Source organism: Lepus europaeus, chromosome 8 (assembly GCF_033115175.1).
Source record: "Lepus europaeus isolate LE1 chromosome 8, mLepTim1.pri, whole genome shotgun sequence".
NCBI lineage: Eukaryota > Metazoa > Chordata > Mammalia > Lagomorpha > Leporidae > Lepus > Lepus europaeus.
In genome coordinates, this window is record NC_084834.1 from 55,464,509 (window position 1) to 55,484,418 (window position 19,910).

The following is a 19,910-nucleotide window of genomic DNA, read 5'->3' on the forward strand; positions in this document are numbered from 1 at the left end:
CCTCATATTTTTCTGTTTTACAAAAACTTCCTACAAAGCCTCATTGAAAATATACATAAGATAATGTATAGGGGAATACTTTGGAAATTATAAAACATCAGTAAGAGTGAGGTATTTAGCAGATATTCAGGAGGTCTGTCACATGGCCTTACTAATGCTGTTTACTGATACTAGCAACTCACAGAGGAAGCAGACATTTTATATTCATTTTATTACTAGACTATAAAAACTCATATACATGACGTTGTATTTCCTTCAGCTTGAAAGAAAAAATATACTGCACACCTTTTTCTTTTTCTTTAAGATAAGCTGACACTAGATCATGCAGAAACATAATGAGCTCAGCATCCATGGTCACACAAATATGGTCAGTGAACTCTGTCACCACACTGCATTCCACCTTTGGCTTTAGGTTGGCATCTGCAATGATAAAGTTCTTTTATAGTAAAACATTTAATAAGATGAGTACTGTTCCCATTAATTAAGATTTAAATAGGATGCATTTACATGTAGATGCATCTACTTGAAATGCAACTTATGAGAAATGAGTAATTTCTCTATGTACTTTACAAAATGATAGTTTATACATGCCACTTATTCTTTATACTAGTCCTATACATGAAGTCCAATTAATATTCCCCATTTTCCTTGTCAGGAGTCATATTCTTGGTAAAACATCCATCAAGTTGACTCAGAATAAATTAATTATGTTAATATTACAAAAAATAATCTAGGAGAGGACAGCAGTAGTGTGAAGTTCCTTTAGAGTTCTTTTTCAAAAAATAACTTGAGAAATTTATTTTTATAACTTGAGAAATTAAAGATTGTTCTCCCACATACCCTGTAATGAAGGCTCCTGTGGTTCTTGAACATGAATAGATTTAAAATCGAGCTGCATCCTTGGTAATGCAAAGATAGTCTCTGTTTCATGGTTGTAGCTGGAACCTCCTCGGAATCCACTCAACAAACTAGAATTCTTCACTGTGGTGCTATTCTCCGTGTTATTAGCATCGACATTACGAAGTAAATTTAGCTCTACATGCATAACAATGAAGACAGTAAGAGTCAAATCAAACAGGCATTGATGAACCTCTAGCCTTTAAGACACTGCAACACATAAAACTTTTATCATTTTAAAGGCTGGAAAAACATTTTAAAAAAGACAGCTATAAGTATATGTATAGATATTACAGCTTCCAAGACCAAAGCTTTCTAATGTGATTTTTGATAAACCCAATACATGTTGGTTTTGAGTTCTCATACTTTAAAATGAATATTCTTCTCTACTGAATTCATGTCTGAACTTAAAACAGAGTTTCATTAAGCCAAAGGGTCTCTACAGATTGAATACTCACTCTTATTAAAGTATCTGGAATTGAATATGATCCTGAAATTGGAATCAAGAAGTCCTAATTTTCCCCAACAGATGTGCCAAGAGTATACTATATGTGTCACAAAAATTAATATTTTTCTATTTACACTAATAGTGGTTCAGTATGCTAATAGTCTCTCTGGAGCATCCCAGTTGAAAAGAAACTCCCCAAATCTGTATTTGGAAAGTAGAATAGTTAAAACAGGAATAATCTTCTAATTTACTTTCTTATTCTCCCTTATTCTCCCACATTTTGAAATAAATAATTTTAATTTTTTAATGTCTGCTGTTGTCTATCCTATAACTTTTCTTCACAGGGCTCAAGTTACCTTCTTTTCCATTGAAAGATGATCACTCTCAAGTTTAAAGCAATCAAGTCTTAACATGTCTCAATCTAGTGAGCCTTCTAATATGCATTAGATGATTGGTCAAATCAATACTGCAAACTCAAACCTCAGAACAACCACAAAATAATCCATGACCACAGTATCTAATCAAATGAAAAGAATCTCATTACAAGTACTCACTTTATACTTACTATTTGGTTTCATTTTGTTCCAGCCTCCCTGAACTTTAAGTTTGTGGCATTGTTATTTATTTATGTAATAATTTCTCCAAATCTCCAATTATAAGCATTACTATAAAATATTTTAACAATATTATTTTGCAAAGTATTTCTAATTTTTATAGTATAATGAACTATTTATTTAAAGCCAATTTTATTTTAAATATTTTCAGTTTCATCCAAAATAATCTGGTGCTATGAGATTTGCACTGTCAGGGTAGTAATTGTATACTAAAGAATCGATACTTGTATTAGCAGGAATAAAATGAAACTTGTTTAAAGTGTACCTCGCTTAAGTTCTAAATACAGTCAACAGAACCCAAAATATAGCAAACAAAGTAAACTTAACAGGCTCAAATTTTTAACCTTCATTCCTTGTGGCTGTAACATAATTGAACCATTCTTTCACACTTGCTACTCCATGGGGAGGATTTTCATGGCGACGCCTTGTAATCTTCGTTATTGTTGCCATAGGACTTTCCAAAGCACCACATGGTTTTGTAACCATGGTATTATGTCCAAGATGAAAATCCAACGTTTGTACAATATAGGTAGAATGATCACTAGAGCCTAGAACAAAAGAAAAATACAGCTAAGACATATATATATAGATAAGGAAGGCTATGAAATGAATAAATAAATGAGTAAAAGAAAAGTAATTCTTTTTTTGGTTACAATTAAATTTGTTCTCAGTAAGATTAAAAATATCAACCATTTTTTCCTTCATCACTAAGAAGCCACCATGAAGGAAAACTGAAGTACAAAGAAATTTAGTTTATCACTATAAAAGCAGAAGCAAACACAGCCTGCCTGTATGTATTATAATATAGACTTGACTGGCAAGTAATTTCCTCACTCTACTACTTTTTGTCTTCTTGTCATGTTTCTGTAAAAAATGTTTACAGTAACTACAGTAATGACTATACCCAGCCATAGCAACAGAAACTTAAATTGCCTAAGAAAGGAGGGATGAGATGGCAAGTTTGGAAACAGGCTCTTTGACATGTCCCACATTTTATAGATTTGACAAACTGACAGTGAACTACTCAACATGTAAGATATATAACAAATAGAGTTAGACTTCAGGAATATTATAAGACAAAGATAGTAAAAATTTGTCATTTATAATTTTTTTTTATTTAAAAAAATTTTTTTTTTGACAGGCAGAGTGGATAGTGAGAGAGAGAGACAGAGATGAAAGGTCTTCCTTTTTGCCGTTGGTTCACCCTCCAATGGCTGATGTGGCCGGCGCATTGTGCTGATCCGAAGCCAGGAGCCAGGTGCTTCTCCTGGTCTCCCATGTGGGTGCAGGGCCCAAGCACTTGGGCCACCCTCCACTGCCTTCCCAGGCCACAGCAGAGAGCTGGCCTGGAAGAGGGGCAACCGGGATAGAATCCAGTGCCCCAACCGGGACTAGAACCCAGTGTTGAGCAACAGCACCGGCCGTCATTTATAATCTTATCACAAGATAGGATAAAGTAAAAGCAGGAAATGTGTCAGTTTACCATCTTCCCAGATTTTCTGAGCTTCAGTCCAAAAAGCAATATTTGGTTCTTCTAAATGAAAAAGGGCCCAGGATTTTGAGCGAAAATTTGGACCATGAAAACAAGCCAGTGTCATATGATTTCCATGTAAGCTCATTGATCCTCCAAACTGCATTCCATCTTCTGGTAATGGAATCTGAAATAAGGATATGTGGCATCCTGATACCACCTTTAATACTCCAGGCCAGTGTCGATGATGAGCTGCATCCAGCACTGCAAGGAAAAGAAAACACCACCACAGCTATTTATCTTGAAGTGAGCTTTATGAACATGTGTATGGGATCGAAAGGCAGCAGGTGGCTACTTTATGCACCTGGGTGACTCAGAGAAGAGATGAAAACAATGCACTACACCTGGCTTACATGAAGCAATAGCTAAAAGTTGCTGCTTGAGGATAGAGCTAAGGAAAAGTGGTAACTTAATTATTATTAAATAATAATTACAACTACCACTTTCGTAATGGTTAAGGATTTACAAAGTACTTATACGAAATTTTACATAATTCTCATAATAAATTCTGTAAACTGGGTATTTCATTGTGACTCTTTCAAATAAAAAAGCAGAACAGAAGAGTTACGACCTAGATCCCCTTATTTTAAGTACTACTCCAAGTGAGGTCAGAGGATCAGCAGCATCAGTATTACCCAGGAGAGTGTCAGAAATATATACTCTTAAGTCCACCCCATACCTATTGTATCAGAATCTGCATTTTAATAAGACCTCCAGGTGTTTCAGATACATGTTAGTTTCAAAAGCGCTAATAAAACATACAATTCACATTTATATTTCCCATTTAGTCTAGTAATGCCTTGTCTGTTTTCCACACATCTCGTATCAGATCCATCTAATGATCATGCATTGTATTTAGTGGGTTTTTTTTTTTTAATCTAAAACAATAACCTAAACTCATTAATTTTTTTTTTTTTTTTTTGTGACAAGATGTTTTCTGAAGAATCTAAGCAAGGTGTTTTGGGGAATATACCTTAATTGGTATATGCCTGAAACTAATTCTAGGTTAAAGGAAATACAGGGACTAGAGGAACAAAGTAAATGACACCACAAGAAAGCAACTGAAAAAAAAATCTGGAAAGTAAGATATTCTACAGGACAACTGGCCAGGTTTTTTCAATAAGTCAGGTCATCTAATGGGACTTCGATATTTTGTGGAAAAATGGAATCAAAAGGTTATTTTAAAAAAATGAAATCCACACATGTTTTTTCATAATACACATTTTCATGAACTTTTTGAAGATTATACAAAACAGAAACTATATTAGAGAGTAAGGAACATAAAAAACACATTTAACCTGTGATCTTATACTGGAAATACATGCATTGGTTTGGACAGCCATTTTGATTTATCTTTTCTTCAAATATTCCTTTTTAAAGCATCACACTATTGTGTGAACAATATACTATGGATAGTTAAGAATGGAAATAAGGAAGCCATTGGAATACCATTATCATTGTTACATAAATAGTTATACTACCACTGTAAGGAGGCCACTGCAAGAGTCTAGGCAAGAGATGTTGGTGGATTTAATGAGGATGTTAGAGGTAAAAGTGGGGAGAAGTAGTTGCATAGCTTTATGATAATTTACTATCACAGAAGGAATACATATGCATTGAGTAAAAGCTAGAAAGTACTAGCAAGCAAAAAATTTAAACATCCCCTTCCACCCAGAAATCATCACTGTGAACCCTTTAGAACATATACTTCCAGATTTTTTTACATCTGTATTTGTGTGTATGTAAATATATACATATATGTATATATATATATATATGATAATACACATTTCATGAAAAGGTAAATCAAAATGGTATCATATCTGTTCAACAAAACTCTCCAGAAGCTACCCATTGTATTAAGAATCCTATGTTTGAATTGATGTCCAGCATTTGCCTCCTTGCTAATTCTGCTTAAGCTACAATGGCCCCATAACAATCCACAAACAAGCCAGATCTGTTCTTGCTGTGAAAACTTTGGACTCCTCAGTGGCTCCCCCCCACCCTGATGCCTGGAACTCTTTCTCCCCAGACCTTAGCCCCACTCTTTCACATTTTCACCAAAATGTCACTCCTGAAAAGGCTTTCCTGATCACTTTCTAAAGTAGCTATTATTCTTCCACTGCTTTGTTCTTGTCCTCAGCACTTCTCTCTACATGAAATTATCTTACGTGTTTAGGTAGTAAGTTAATTATGGTTTGTCTCTCTCGTTAGAATTCAAACTTCATGAGGGTAGTGACTTTTTCCACCACTCTATCTCTTATACCCAGAATAATGCCTAATAACATGATTATTGCTTAATACTGAATTAGTGAAAATAATCTGCCTAATAACACAGCAAATCTAAACTCAGATTCTGACTTTGTAGTTCATGCTGTAAACCAGAACATGATACTGTCATGCACAGTGTTCAAGGCCATGGAGTAGATATGGGGGCAGATGAGTTGTGGCAAGGAGTGGGGTGATAAATGATGACTTCTCCAGTGAGGACCTCTAATTCTCATAGCAGTAGTATTTTAGGTCCTTTGCTGAGTAACTGGGACATGGAATCTATAGGCTATCTTGTATGACATACCAATTATTACTTTAAATGTTCTAAATTAAAATGTAATAGACTTATTGAAAGAAAAGGCAAATATAAAGGGTAAATTCTATTTCTTACATTGTTCTTGTGAACTCTTCTCTAGGTTGTTAGTCATTGTTTTTGGTGGAAGATAAGGAACTGGTCCCCAGGTAGACAGAGCTCGTTTGCTGGTATCAAACTGTTGGGTGAAAAATTCCTGAAGCTTCATTCCTATTTTTATCAGATCTGGTGTGGTTGATCTTGATATCATTACTTGGAAAATATCCCACTTCAAATCTCCATGGACAAAAATCTCACTAGAGCATAAAACAAAATCTTTATCATATATCTTAAAGAGACTGAAAAAGTATAAGAAAAATTCTCTTCCCCCCTGAACTTTTTCATTCATATACATTCATATTTTAACTCATATTAATTGATAATAAAAGATAATTCTGCAGGAAAAATGAACTACTTATGCTTTATCACTATATGGTAGAAAATATTTTAAAAGCAGTCATGTAAAATGTTCAAAGTAATGTCTTAATAAATACCTTTTATCAGTTATGCTTGAATCCAGTGTATTATATAAGTTTACTTTCCATTCATCCTGAAGCTTAAGATCAGCATTACTGAAGATACCCATGAGGATACTTGAGCCCATGTAATCAACACGAGCTTCAGTAGAGCCCATTGTAATCTGAATTTTGTGACTGGGTTGCTGATTTGGGTGTTCAGAAATATGAGCTAAAACAGAAACAATAATTACTATTCACAGAAATGTCTATGGGAAAAACTCATCAAAGACCCCTTTTTAATATAATTTTTAAAGATATGCTAGATCAGTTGTGAAATTTAACATACCAACCATCTCCAAAGCATTGACATCTATGGTCCCTCCAACTACTCCTCCTTTAGAATCTAACTGTGATCTTCCCAGACCAACAGACATGCTAATTTCTCGGTCCCGATTACTTCCCACTGACAGACGGCCCTGGCTCTTCAAACCACTAGTTGTCCAACTAAAAAAAGAAAAAAGTGTTATTAATTAGATAAATGGATTCCAAGGTGATGAACTGAATAAAGGAATTAGATTATTTAAATAAAAGATCAAGACTGACAAGAAGTTAACATACTTCATATAAAAATTATGTAGTCAATGTCTGAATTATTAACATTGATGATGGTTTCTTCCTGCCTAGAATATCTGTTTTTCTTCTACTGTTCCCACTTTTTGGAAAATGTATTTTGTGCTGTTTTATATTGCTATATCTTCAGGGCTAAGCCATTTTCAGGACAAAGCAATTTACATCTCTCATTCACTGTCTTTACAATCTCAAACATTTCAGCATTAAAAAAGGTTTTCAATTACTTTAGTACAACATAAGAAAAATTACAAATAATGATTAGATGTATTTTCTTTGTATCTGAGTAGCTTACGTTGTATTTCCCATTACATTACTCATATTCATTTGAACATTCAGTTGCTTCAAGTTGATAGCAAACACGACAAGTGTTTCCCATGGGGTCCCTTGTTGGCTCGCTGCTTTGTTTGATTTGTTAACAGGAGTTGATGTTTTTGAAAGTGAATCTAAAAAGGAAAAATTCATATACATATTCATTCACCTAAATGGCACGCCAATAACAAAGCAAAAGCTACTCTTCTATAATCCAGAAGATAAAAATATATTTTTTCTATTAAAACAATGTTTAAAAATTGTCATATTGCTAAAATTACCATTAACATTTAATGATTATTTAGTGCTGGCAATCCTACTTCTTGAAAGGTTTCTCATTTTATATGAGAAAATCCTGGTGTGCATGCCACATGGCAGCACATGTTACTTATTTTCTTTTTTAAAATATTTGAGAGAGAGAATGTGAGCATACTCCCAACATCTGGTTCTCTTTCCAAATGCTAGCAAGAGCCAGGGTTTAGCCAGGCTGAACTCAAGAGTCAGGAAATCAATCAGATTTCCCATGACAGTGGCAGGGAATCAAATCCTTGAGCCATCTCCTATTGCCACCCAGGGTGTGAATTAGCAGGAAGCTGGAAACTGGAGTGGGGCTGGGACTTGAACCCAGGCACTCTTCTATGGGATGTGGACATGCCAGCTGGTGTCTTAACCTGCTTCTCTTAGGATTTCCTTAAGAAAGGAAAAAATCCATAAGGTACTGCTTCCAAATAGAGGATTTTAAAATGCAGAGGTTGCTTGGGGTGCCTGTATTCTGAGTTTTTATGGACTCAATGTATAAACTGAACCCTGCGTTTGCTCATTATGTATCTTATCTTGTAATAGAACTCTATCATTCATTTCTTTTTTTTTTTTTTTTTTTTTTGACAGAGTGGACAGTGAGAGAGAGAGACAGAGAGAAAGGTCTTCCTTTTGCCATTGGTTCATCTTCCAATGGCCGCCGCGGCCAGCGTGCTGCGGCCAGCTCACCGCGCTGATCCGAAGCCAAGAGCCAGGTGCTTCTCCTGGTCTCCCATGTGGGTGCAGGGCCCAAGCACTTGGGCCATCCTCCACTGCACTCTCGGGCCATAGCAGAGAGCTGGCCTGGAAGAGGGGCAACTGGGACAGAATCCGGCGCCCCGAATGGGACTAGAACCTGGTGTGCCAGCGCCGCAGGCAGAGGATTAGCCTATTGAGCTGCGGCACTGGCCTCTATCATTCATTTTTATACATTGAGGCCAAGGCAAAGGCCAAGAACACAAAAGAGTTCAAAAATTGCAGACTGAATAAAACAATGACTGAATAAACACAGACTCTTTTGGTACTTTAACAGCATTGTAGGTGTATTTCTAAATACAACTGAACCTAAAAACAACTAAACCTAGCAGATCATGATGACAATATGCTAATTCCTCTGCCCCTCTCCTTTTGCAAAGCTGGTAGTCATCTGGTTGTCACCTCTTCTGGCAATACTTGAAATATTTATTATTTCTGTTTTTTGCTTTTTCTGGCCTATCATAAAATCCTCAACAGTGTATTTCTCTATAGCTGGGATAAAAATCTGGGAATGAATAAAATTTTGGTCTTGGAAACACAGTAGTATTTTTATCTTGCAAACAATAGTATCACCTCTTCGAGGAACTGATGAGTCAGACACACTCCTTGATCGTATGGAAGCTGGGGATTTTAGGCTCTGCGCTGCTGTCCCCGGTGACATGGTACTGTTTGTCATATGCTCGTTGAACACATTAGGTGACTGAGGCATATGTGTGAAGGAGGCTGATTGACTTGGCTGCTCCCAGGTCCTGCAATAAGCTTTTCTTGATGATTCAGGGGAAAGGTGTTGGTTTACTCCTTCAATGGAATCAGGTGTTCCTGGACCAGATGCTAGTAGAAAAGTTAGAAAAGCAAAAACAAAAGTGAAAGGGTAACATTACCATGTTATAAAATAATTCCACCTAGACACCATTTCTAGTAAGATTGCACATTGTTTCTAGCTGTCGATTTGGCAACAGTATGGCAATTTACAATTTTCAAGGAACACTCCAGTATTTTATTTAATTCTCATGAAAACTCCATGAGAGTATATTGGTTAATGTTACCATTTTACATGTGAGAGAACAGACCCAGTACTAGAAATTATAATATTTTCCACTGGGTCATGCTGACTCTACTTTTCACTTTCACAATTCTCTCTAGTGCACAATACTACAATAGTATCTAAGTCAAGGAAATAAATGAAAGCAAAATGGTATATTCTGCCTTCTAGGCTTATCCAACCATGATTAATTTGGCTGAAATGTATTTTGACATTTCCAGATTTAAGAAAGGTTACAGAGAAATCATTATTGAATATCAGCTAGAATGTAACTGCTAAGAGGATAAGACTTTTCTATTCAGTTTTGTGGTATATCCCTAATACTAATGTACCCCAGTGCTTGGTATTTAAAGGGGCTCAAAAGACATTTATTGAATGAGTGAATGAATCACATGGTTCAACTTAACCAAGTAAAACAACTTTGTGTTATCAATCATGGATCTCGCCACTATTAAGCAAAATTAAAAGCAAACTAATTATGTAAGAAGCTCACTTGGCAAATTTATAGTTTGGTCTCCGAGAAATAAACGTCTTGCAATACTTCTCCTGTACCAGGCTCTTGGAAATGCCAGAATTTCACTGAGTCGGCGCATATCATATTTAAAGGAAGCAGAGCCTATATCACAAACAGCTGACAAATATAAATAAAATTTGTTAGAACTTAAAACAGATTTCTAAAATGTTTAATATTTTCACATGGTAGGTGTAAGACATAATATTGTGGAACTGAATTACACTTCTATTGCAATTCATGAAATATCAAATCAAGTTACATATTATGATTACAGAAATAGCACAGTCTAACAAAGTTTCAATTCTGTTTTTGAGTTGATGGCAAGCTGGAATCCCATCATCTCTTTATTATGAAATTCTTGGGTTCGAATGATCAATCTCATAGGCAGCTCTCAAAGCTCTTATCAAATATGGAAAATGTAGCACGAAGATCAGATGGGACACAGACTTCCTCAAAAGGAGTTGCAATTCAAAGAACTATGGCTTTCAGACAATAAGCATTCTGAAGCCCTTCTCCTGGGATTCTGCTCTAAGCTTTCTTATGTTCTGCTTTATGTGCTCTTCTATTCCTGTATTGTAAGTTCAGTAGGGTTCATGAGACAACTCCCAAAGCTGAAGTTTCTGCTTCAGCTTGAGCTCATAGCCACACCCATGAGCCAACTGACTCAGCCTCTTCCAGCTAAATGACCTAATGACAATTCTTCATTTTCTTCAGTATATTTACCTAAGTTAATAATTTCACTACTCCTTTATTCATCTTATCTAAAATTCTGGGGCATTTTTATCTCCTCTACTGCCCTTCCATAACTTGTCCTCAAGCTTATGGATTCTCTTACATCCTTCTTTTTTTTAAGATTGATTTATTGGGGTCAGCGCTGTGGTATAGTAGGTAAAGCCACAGTCTGCAGTGCCGGCATCCCATATGGGCACCAGTTTGAGTCCCAGCTACTCCACTTCTGATCCAGCTCTCTGCTATGGCCTGGGAAAGCAGCAGAAGATGGCCCAAGTCCTTGGGCCCCTGCACCCATGTGGGAGACCTGGAGGAAGCTCCTGGCTTCAGATTGGCAAAGTTCTAGCCATTGCAGCCAACTGGGGAGTGAACCAGTAGATGGAAGACCTCTCTCTCTCTTTCTCTCTCTCTCTCTCTGCCTCTCTGTAACTCTTTTTTTTTTTTAAAGATTGATTTATTTGATTTATTTATTTGAAAGTGTTACAGCAAGAGAGGGAGAGAGAGAGTTATCTTCCATCTGCTGGTTCACTCCCCAAATGGCTGCAATGGTCAGGGCTGGGCCAGGCCAAAGCCAGGAGTTTCTTCTGGGTCTCCCATGTGGATGCAGGGGCCGAAGTACTTGGGCCATTTTCTGCTGCCTTCCCAGGCCCATTGGCAGAGAGCTGGATTGGAAGAGGAGCAGCCAGGACACAAACCAGCGCCCACATGTGATGCTGGCACTGCAGACAGCAGCTTAACCTCTACACCACAATGCTGGCCACTTACATCGCTCTCAGAACCATTTCCTTGGGCCAGTGCTGTGGCGTAGGAGGTAAAGCTGCCACCTGCAATGCCAGCATCCCATGTGGGCACCAGTTCGAGTCCTGGATGCTCCACTTCCAATCCAGTGCTCAGCTATGGCCTGGGAAAGCAGTGGAAGATGGCCCAAGTGCTTGAGCCCATGCACCCCTGTGGGAGACCCAGAAGAGGCTCCAGGCTCCTGGCTTCAAATCAGCATAGCTCTGGCTGTTGCAGGCATTCAGGGAGTGAACTAGCGGATGGAAGACCTCTCTTTCTCTGCTACTGTCTCTCTGTGACTCTACCTTTCAAATAAATAAATAAATATTTAAAAAAAAAACAATTCCCTTTTATCCTTTTTTAATAATTAAGTCCTTCATTGATTATTGTTGGATCTATTAAAGCAGTCTACTCAAGCATCTTTTCTCTCCTATCTACTCTCTCCCTAAAAAACCAATTTGAAGTACCCTTAATATCTAATGGTTTGTCATCAGCCAAAGGATAAGAACCTGGATTCTACAGACTTGCACTTAAATTGCTCCACAGGCTGGTCCTGATCGACTTCTTCAACTTTTCCAATAGCCCCATCTACTTTTGTGCAACCAATTAAATGTCCTGTTATACCCTACGCTTCAGTCACAGTTAATCAAGGTATGATCCAAAAGCACATGAGTGATGCTCATGGTGTAATGGAATATTATGTTGCTACCTTCAAGAATATTCCTGCTTGATTTTCAAGACCTGGTCCAAACACTGTTTTCTTGTGAAGCCTTTTCTAATATATAAAGACAGAATTTATTGTTTCATCCCCTTTGTATAAACTCCCATGATAGTATTGTCATTTATTTGTCTACACAGAAGACCTTGCTTACTCATGCCTGCTCTCCTCAGTCACCCGGCAGAGTACCTGACAAAAGTACACTGTAAAACATAGTCTTAATATAGGCTTACTAAATGACTATGAGGTTAAAGTGAACATACTATATGAAGCTACCTTAAAAAGTCTGTGGGCAAAATGGGTTTTAAAAGATTATTTTTAACACTAAAAACCTTAAAATCCATGCATGATTTCATGATTTTTTTTTCACAATAGGCATTTTTTCATGAATTTTTGGAAAATTTTATATTCATGGATTTCAAAATTTTTACAGCAAAATAAATCTTTCAAATCCATTTTCCATAATTTTTAAAAATTACAAAAGTTTTAACTCAGTATGTTGAATTCTTCAAAATGTTTAAATAAGTAATCTAATTGTAAATAAGTTTTTTGCTCACTGTTACATAGCTAGTTCTTACGGTATCAATAGACACCACAAAACTCAAGATCGGTATTAAGCAGAAATTTTTAACATCAATCATCCCTTTTTAAAAGGGGCACTTTAAAAGGTCAAACAGAAAGAAGTGTTATTAATTCATGGTGGAGAAGAAGTAAGAAAAGAAGTAATTCAATTAGCTGTGTTCTAGCCTTTTGGTGACACATCTATTTATCTAGAAACCATATTTCTAACATTGACTACTTGGACTGACAAAGCACAGTAAGCTGTACTGTCATTCTGCTTTAAATCAACTTATCACCAAAAAGTTAAGGGAAACTAATATTTAAACACTGTTAAAACAGAGACCATTATTTAATTCAGGAAAATAATATTTTAAAAATTGATTACCAGATATATTTATTAATGTAGTGTCCATTTTGTTTGTAGACTTGCTCACAGCCTGACTTTCAAAAAATGAGGCACCTCCAGAACGCCTTATTCGAGACAAACTCACTTTTACAAATTCAAGGTTTATACTAAGAGAGTCTTTTCGACCAGTTACTGAAGTGGGCTCTTCATCCACATTCCCTAAAAGAACAAAACAAAGATTGCCACAACAGTAAACACATATACATACACATACACACATATATATAACTACTTTGATGAAAATTATCCAATGCACTGTAATAAGCCATCAATTAAACTCAATTAAATGAAGTAAAAATTTCAGCAGAATATCTAATGACCATTAGCATTCCTAGGTTTAAGCTCATAAACATAACTGATAATTTTTACAACCCTTCTCCAACAACAACAAAAGAGCTGGAATTGTTATATAGTACGTGTCATCTTTGTTATTGTCTAAATATAGTGAACGGATATTCATTACTAACAAGATGTTATATATTTTTAGTGGTTTATCTGCATGTTAAAATGCTAATGAAATTCAGTTTTCGCTCAATAATTGACTTAAACCATAGTTTTGTTTTAAACTTAAAAACATGACCTATGTACTTTAATATTTTATTTTATAGAATATAATTTCCTACACAAATAAATTCACTAAGACATTTAAACATTTAAGTAACATAAATAACCTTTGATATTCAAAGATTACTATGCTGTGTATATCACTTAAAAAATATTTTGTTTTTAAATTCTTAAACAATTAACTTACCTGAATTACTTATTTCATATTTGTATTTATTATGAAGAGATATCATAGGTATTATCAAAAGGGAAAAACAAAGGTTTTTTATTTTTTAAAAATTTATTTATTTTACTTGAAAGTCAGAGTAAGTGAGAGAGAGAGAGAGAGAGAGAGAGAGAGAGAGATATCTTCCATACACTGATTCACTCCTCAAATGGCCACACTGGCCGGAGCTGGGAGCTGGGCTGATCCAAAGCCAGGAGCCAGCAGCTTCTTGCAGGTCTCCCATTTGGGTGCAGGGGCCCAAGGGCTTGGGCCATCTACTAGGGCTTTTCCTGGCCACAGCAGAGACCTGGATTGGAAGTGGAGCAGCTGGGAATTAAACCGGCACCCATATGGGATGCCAGCACTGCAGGCAGTGGCTTTACCCACTATGCCACAGTGCTGGCCCCAAAACATAAAGTTTTGAACTTGTTATATCTCTATTATTAAAGGTATTATGGTGGCTGGCGCAGTGGCTCACTAGGCTAATCCTCCGCCTGTGGCGCCGGTACCCTGCGTTCTAGTCTCAGTTGGGGTGCCGGATTCTGTCCCGGTTGCTCCTCTTCCAGGCCAGCTCTCTGCTGTGGCCTGGGAAGGCAGTGGAGGGTGGCCCAAGTGCTTGGGCCCTGCACCTGCATGGGAGACCAGGAGGAAGCACCTGGCTCCTGGCTTCTTTGGGGGGTGAACCAATAGAAGAAAGACCTTTCTCTCTGTCTCTCTCTCTCTCACTGTCTAACTCTGCTTGTCAAAAAAAAAAAAATTAAAAAAAAAAAAGGTATTATGGTTTAACAAAAGAAACCTTGAAAAGTGTGAGAAAGATTGAAATAAGCGAATTTGAAAAGACATGTATCTGCGAAATATACCTAGTCCTCCTGATCCAGGGGTGAGGCCAGAAACAGCAGTTTTTTGTTTCCCTGCTCCGTACGGATGAAACACATAAAGGGAAAAGTCAGACATGCATGCGGTGAAGCTCAGGCCAGATGAACTGCTGCTGGCACTGGTCAGATCCGACTGACTACTACTATGTCGACTTCTGCCAAGAGGGCTGCCCAACCCCGATGGACCTGCAGTGAACACAAGATACCCAAATTATTTATAAACCACAAGAAAGTTCTACAAGTCAGCCACTAATACAAGGGTACTTCAAAAATGTCACAAGAAACAGAATTAAAAATTAACTTTATTTTGGTTCAAAAAGTTTGAAATCTATGCATAGTTTTTTCATGATTCATATTGTCCATGAACTTTTGAAGATCTCAATTATGTTCTCAAGAAACAGGACTTCAAAATAAAATGGAAACAAACATAAAATGGATCAACATATTTAAATCCTTAAAATTGAAAACAGAAATAAACACAGGTATATTTCACAATATACTGTAAACCCACGTTAAATACTCTGTTCAACTTTAAAATAATTATTTATATACATTTGGCTTACTACCTGGTTTCACATTTCTTTTCTCCTTTGCAAAATAGTTGGTGTTTAAGTAAAAGAGGAAGAGTACAAACTAAAAATATCCCTATCATAGCTGGAGGCCACATTTCAGTAGTAATAGTGGATGTAGTGCAAGGTATGCAAATTCAGAATATATTTCTCTAAAGAGCCAAGTGTCTTAATTGGTAACATTTACCAATGATGAACAGGTTAATTTCAAATATGCTTTAAACATAAATTTGAGATCATCTTACTAGAGCAGTATATGATTTTGATGATTCTAAAATATATCTCCAGACCAGAACTTTGGATTTACATATTACAACTGCCTACTTGACCATCTAATATAATGAGTCTTAGGCATTTTAAGATTATTACGTCTGAAACTGAACCCTGGTCTTATCCCCTGAATCTACTTTTCTTCCAGTGTTCTTTATCTGTGGTAAATGACACTTCTATGCAAATAGCTCAATGAGAAACTTGGGAATTTTTGTCATCTGCTATGGTTTACGTGTAGTTTGAGTGTCCCTCAAGGTTTTATGTGTTGAAACTTAACCTCCAATGGGAGGCATTAAGGAGTTGAAATCTTAATCTAAATATGATGTCTAGAGGTGGCCCCTTTGTAAAGTGATTAGGATTCCATAAGGTCATTAGAGTGGAGCTTCTATGATTGAATCCTGCAGACACTGTAAGAGGGACACACCATACAGACACACAGTTGCATCCCATGTCTCTTGTCATGGGAGGCCCTGTGCTACACCTCAGGACTCTGCCAGTGAGAAGACTATTACCAGAGCCCAAACTAGTGAGGCCCACCCAATCTTGGACTCTGAACTTCCAGAATCATGAGCCAAAATAAACCTGCTGTCTTCATCAAGTAGCCTGCTTCAAGTATTTTGTTGTAGTAATGAAAAACTGATTAATACTTTATCCTTCCCACTCCTGACTTGTCTTGCAGTTTATCACCATATCATGTCTATATCTCATATAAACTGTTCAGTTCCCTCTGTTTCACTACTACTATTCTAGAATAATCAATTATGAACTCTGGCTGCACTACTGAAATGACCAACGGCTCTCTCTGCTTCTTTCCAGTCTAAACAATTGCCACACTGAAGCTAGACTGGTGTTCTTAAAGTGTAAGTGAGAATCACATTCACTTCTCTGCTTAATCTTTCACTGGTTTGCCCACATCAGCTGTTTCCTTCCCCACATGATTTGGCTCTTACCCATCTCTCTAAGCCTTTCCTATGCCAGACTACTCTCTGCTAACCATGCTTCACATACACTGGTTTTTCTTTTTTCCCTAAAGTTTTTCAAACTCGTTCCTGCATCATGGATTTTTGTATTCTACGCATGGAATGTACACGTCCCCAGTTTTCCGCTTGGCTAACTCATACCTACCCACTTCACATTTCCACTTAAAATATGCTATTTTGCTTGGTTAGTTTTTTAAATTAATTTTAAGTTCCACATTAGAAGGACTATGTTAGCTAGGTTCATTACTGTATATCTAAACTCTAGCAGTGACCCAGACCATGTCAACATTCAGTGATGGTCCTTTGGAAGAATGGATATTGTCACAACCTGTAATATTTTATTTTTCATCATCATTCCTTTGTGAATTTATGATGATAAACTAAGGATTGTTTTATATTTTTTGGTTACTTTCTAAAAAATCATAAAATGTAGTCACACACAAAATAGAGTTGCTCATGTCACAGTCCTTTCATGACATATTCCTAGCACAGTACATACATACATACACATATATACATAATTCAAGTAGTAATAATTGGTAACATGTTTTAATTAAGAAAAAGGTGAAGTAGGAATGGGCAATGTAAATTAATTTAATAATATCCCATTTTACTCCATCACATGGACAAGAGATTAAAAATACACTAAAGAGTACAGTGAATTTGGAGCTGATAAAGGCATAGAAATCTTGTAGTCTTAATAGACAACAAAATCTTTGAAATACTTTAAAAATGTTCATATTCTCAAATGGCCAAATTCAACTTTAAAGAATATAAACTAAGATTATCTTTGTTTATAATATTATATACAAAGATGTTTCATTTCAGAATTATTGAATTGAAAAAAACCCACAAAAATTCCAGAGAATCTCAAAAATATAAAATGATGGAATATCATATAGCCATTACAATTATTTGAGCTACAGATTTAATAGTTTGTGAAACTACCTATGATATTTAAAAAATTTTTAAAGTTACACAGAAAAGTTGATTTTTTTTTCTTTTTCTTTTTTCTTTTTGACAGGCAGAGTGGACAGTGAGAGAGAGACAGAGAGAAAGGTCTTCCTTTTGCCGTTGGTTCACCCTCCAATGGCCGCCGTGGTAGCGCGTTGCGGCCGGCGCACCGCGCTGTTCCGATGGCAGGAGCCAGGTGCTTCTCCTGGTCTCCCATGGGGTGCAGGGCCCAAGCACTTGGGCCATCCTCCACTGCACTCCCTGGCCACAGCAGAGAGCTGGCCTGGAAGAGGAGCAACCGGGACAGGATCGGTGCCCCGACCGGGACTAGAACCCAGTGTGCCGGCGCCGCAAGGCGGAGGATTAGCCTACTGAGCCGCGGTGCCGGCAAGAAAAGTTGATTTGAACTATGCATAGTGATTACTGTAGGATGGAAAGGGTAGGGGTTAAATGGGGTTACTTAACAAGTATCAAGACAATTATTAGATCTTCTAGTGGTCTACAGCACAGTGGAATTTTAGTTCACAATAATGCATTAAGCACTATATGAGGAACTAGAAGAGAGGAGCTGATAACCTCCAAACACAGAGAAAAGATAAGGAAATGGAAATGCAAATTGTGCTAATTATCTGATTTGATCAGCTCAGGTTGTACACATATGTTGAAATATTATATACTCCCCTTAAAAGTGTATAAATATTACATGTCAATTTTAAGTAAAAGCTACATAGTTGAAGATACCATATTTCAATTTTGCTGAGGAAAAAAGACTATCTCTACAAAAATTCTAGAGAATAAGAACTGATAACACTACAAGAGGATATTCTTATTTTCATTTCACTTTCAATAACTTGTTTTCTATAAAGAACAATAAATAACTTTTGAAAAATATTTGTTTTTATCCATTTGAAAAGCAGACTAACAAAGAGTGGGCACACAGTGGGAGAAGAAGAGGGAGAGAGATATCTTCCATCTCCAGGTTTACTTTCTAAATGCCCCCAACAGCCAAGGCTGGATCAAGCTAAAGCTAGGAGTCTAGAACCCTATCCAAGTATCCCATGTGGGTGGCAGGAACTCAAGTACTTTTTAGCCATTATCTGCTGTATCCCAGAATGCATTAGCAGGCAGCTGCATTCGAAGAGTAGCCAGAATGTCAACTGGCATTCTGATTTTGGATGCAGGTGTCCTAAGTGGTGGCTTAACAGCTGTGCCACAATGCTCACCACTGAATTACTTTCATCATCAGAAAATATGTTTTTAAAAACTAACACTACTACCCCAAAATTTTGTTGACTGTAATACAACTCCATCAGCAATGTTTTGGAGCTAAGTGTAGGATGATAGGTGAATACATAGTAAAAACTTTATTTCTAAGAGGTTGGTGTTTTTGTTTTCCCATTTTCTTAAAAAATTTTTTTAAAGATTCATACGGCAACACAAATGTTTTGCTTTGATTACTTCTCCAGTATATAATTAAATATTCAAGGTATTGATAATTCCCATTTTTCCAAGAAAGTAATTCTTGAGTTGATGGTTTCTCAAAAGCCAGTGTGTAATACTTTTTCCTATTGATCCCCAGTAAGATTATTGGGGTGAAGTTCTTGATCTAAGATGACTACTCCAAAACAGCACCCAAAACCTGAGCTGCCTTCTCATCCAAATCTTATCCAAATCTATTCCCCTTCTGTGACTTCAGGCCTCTCTCAGAAATGGTGTTCAGGATTGTTTTCTTTTCACTCCAGTGTAGGATTTCTCAATCTTAGCATTACTGACATTTTATAGCAGATAACTCTTTTGGTGGAGGGGTTATCATGAGTATCATAGGATTTTAAGGAGTATCCCTGGTCTTCCCATTTAGTTGTCAGTTGTATGCTCTCACTGTGACAATCAGAACTTTCTCAACATTGCCAAATTTCTCCTGGGGACAAAATTGCCTCTAGTTAAGAGTCACTGTTTTTATGATATTCTAGTTCTCTTACCAATTTTTGTTCAATTTAACCTGTTTCTTTAGAAGTATTCAATAAAATGTTTATCATTTGCATTTGTGATCTCTCTACAATTTTTAGGGAAAAAATGACCCTGAAACTTTAACATAACATAGAATATCTCATTAGAAAACCATCACTGTGTCTTAAAAACAAAGTATCTCATTAAACAGACATTTTAATTAGGTTACAAATTTT

General features: G+C 36.5%; 1 protein-coding gene across 8 annotated transcripts in view; it reads right to left on the bottom strand.

Annotated features, from left to right (window-relative positions):
- The window catches only part of BLTP1 (bridge-like lipid transfer protein family member 1), a 239,607-nt gene that overhangs the window by 6,059 nt on the left and 213,638 nt on the right, over window positions 1–19,910 (bottom strand). For all 8 annotated transcript variants that reach the window (XM_062199676.1, XM_062199670.1, XM_062199672.1 and 5 more), the window contains 12 exons: window positions 14,940–15,140; window positions 13,290–13,469; window positions 10,099–10,236; window positions 9,137–9,394; window positions 7,494–7,644; window positions 6,918–7,075; window positions 6,608–6,800; window positions 6,153–6,370; window positions 3,443–3,694; window positions 2,304–2,507; window positions 841–1,035; window positions 286–420 (listed from right to left, as the gene is read on the bottom strand). In XM_062199676.1, coding sequence (XP_062055660.1) covers window positions 286–420; window positions 841–1,035; window positions 2,304–2,507; window positions 3,443–3,694; window positions 6,153–6,370; window positions 6,608–6,800; window positions 6,918–7,075; window positions 7,494–7,644; window positions 9,137–9,394; window positions 10,099–10,236; window positions 13,290–13,469; window positions 14,940–15,140 — 2,283 coding nt within the window. The remainder of the gene's footprint in view (window positions 1–285; window positions 421–840; window positions 1,036–2,303; window positions 2,508–3,442; window positions 3,695–6,152; window positions 6,371–6,607; window positions 6,801–6,917; window positions 7,076–7,493; window positions 7,645–9,136; window positions 9,395–10,098; window positions 10,237–13,289; window positions 13,470–14,939; window positions 15,141–19,910) is intronic.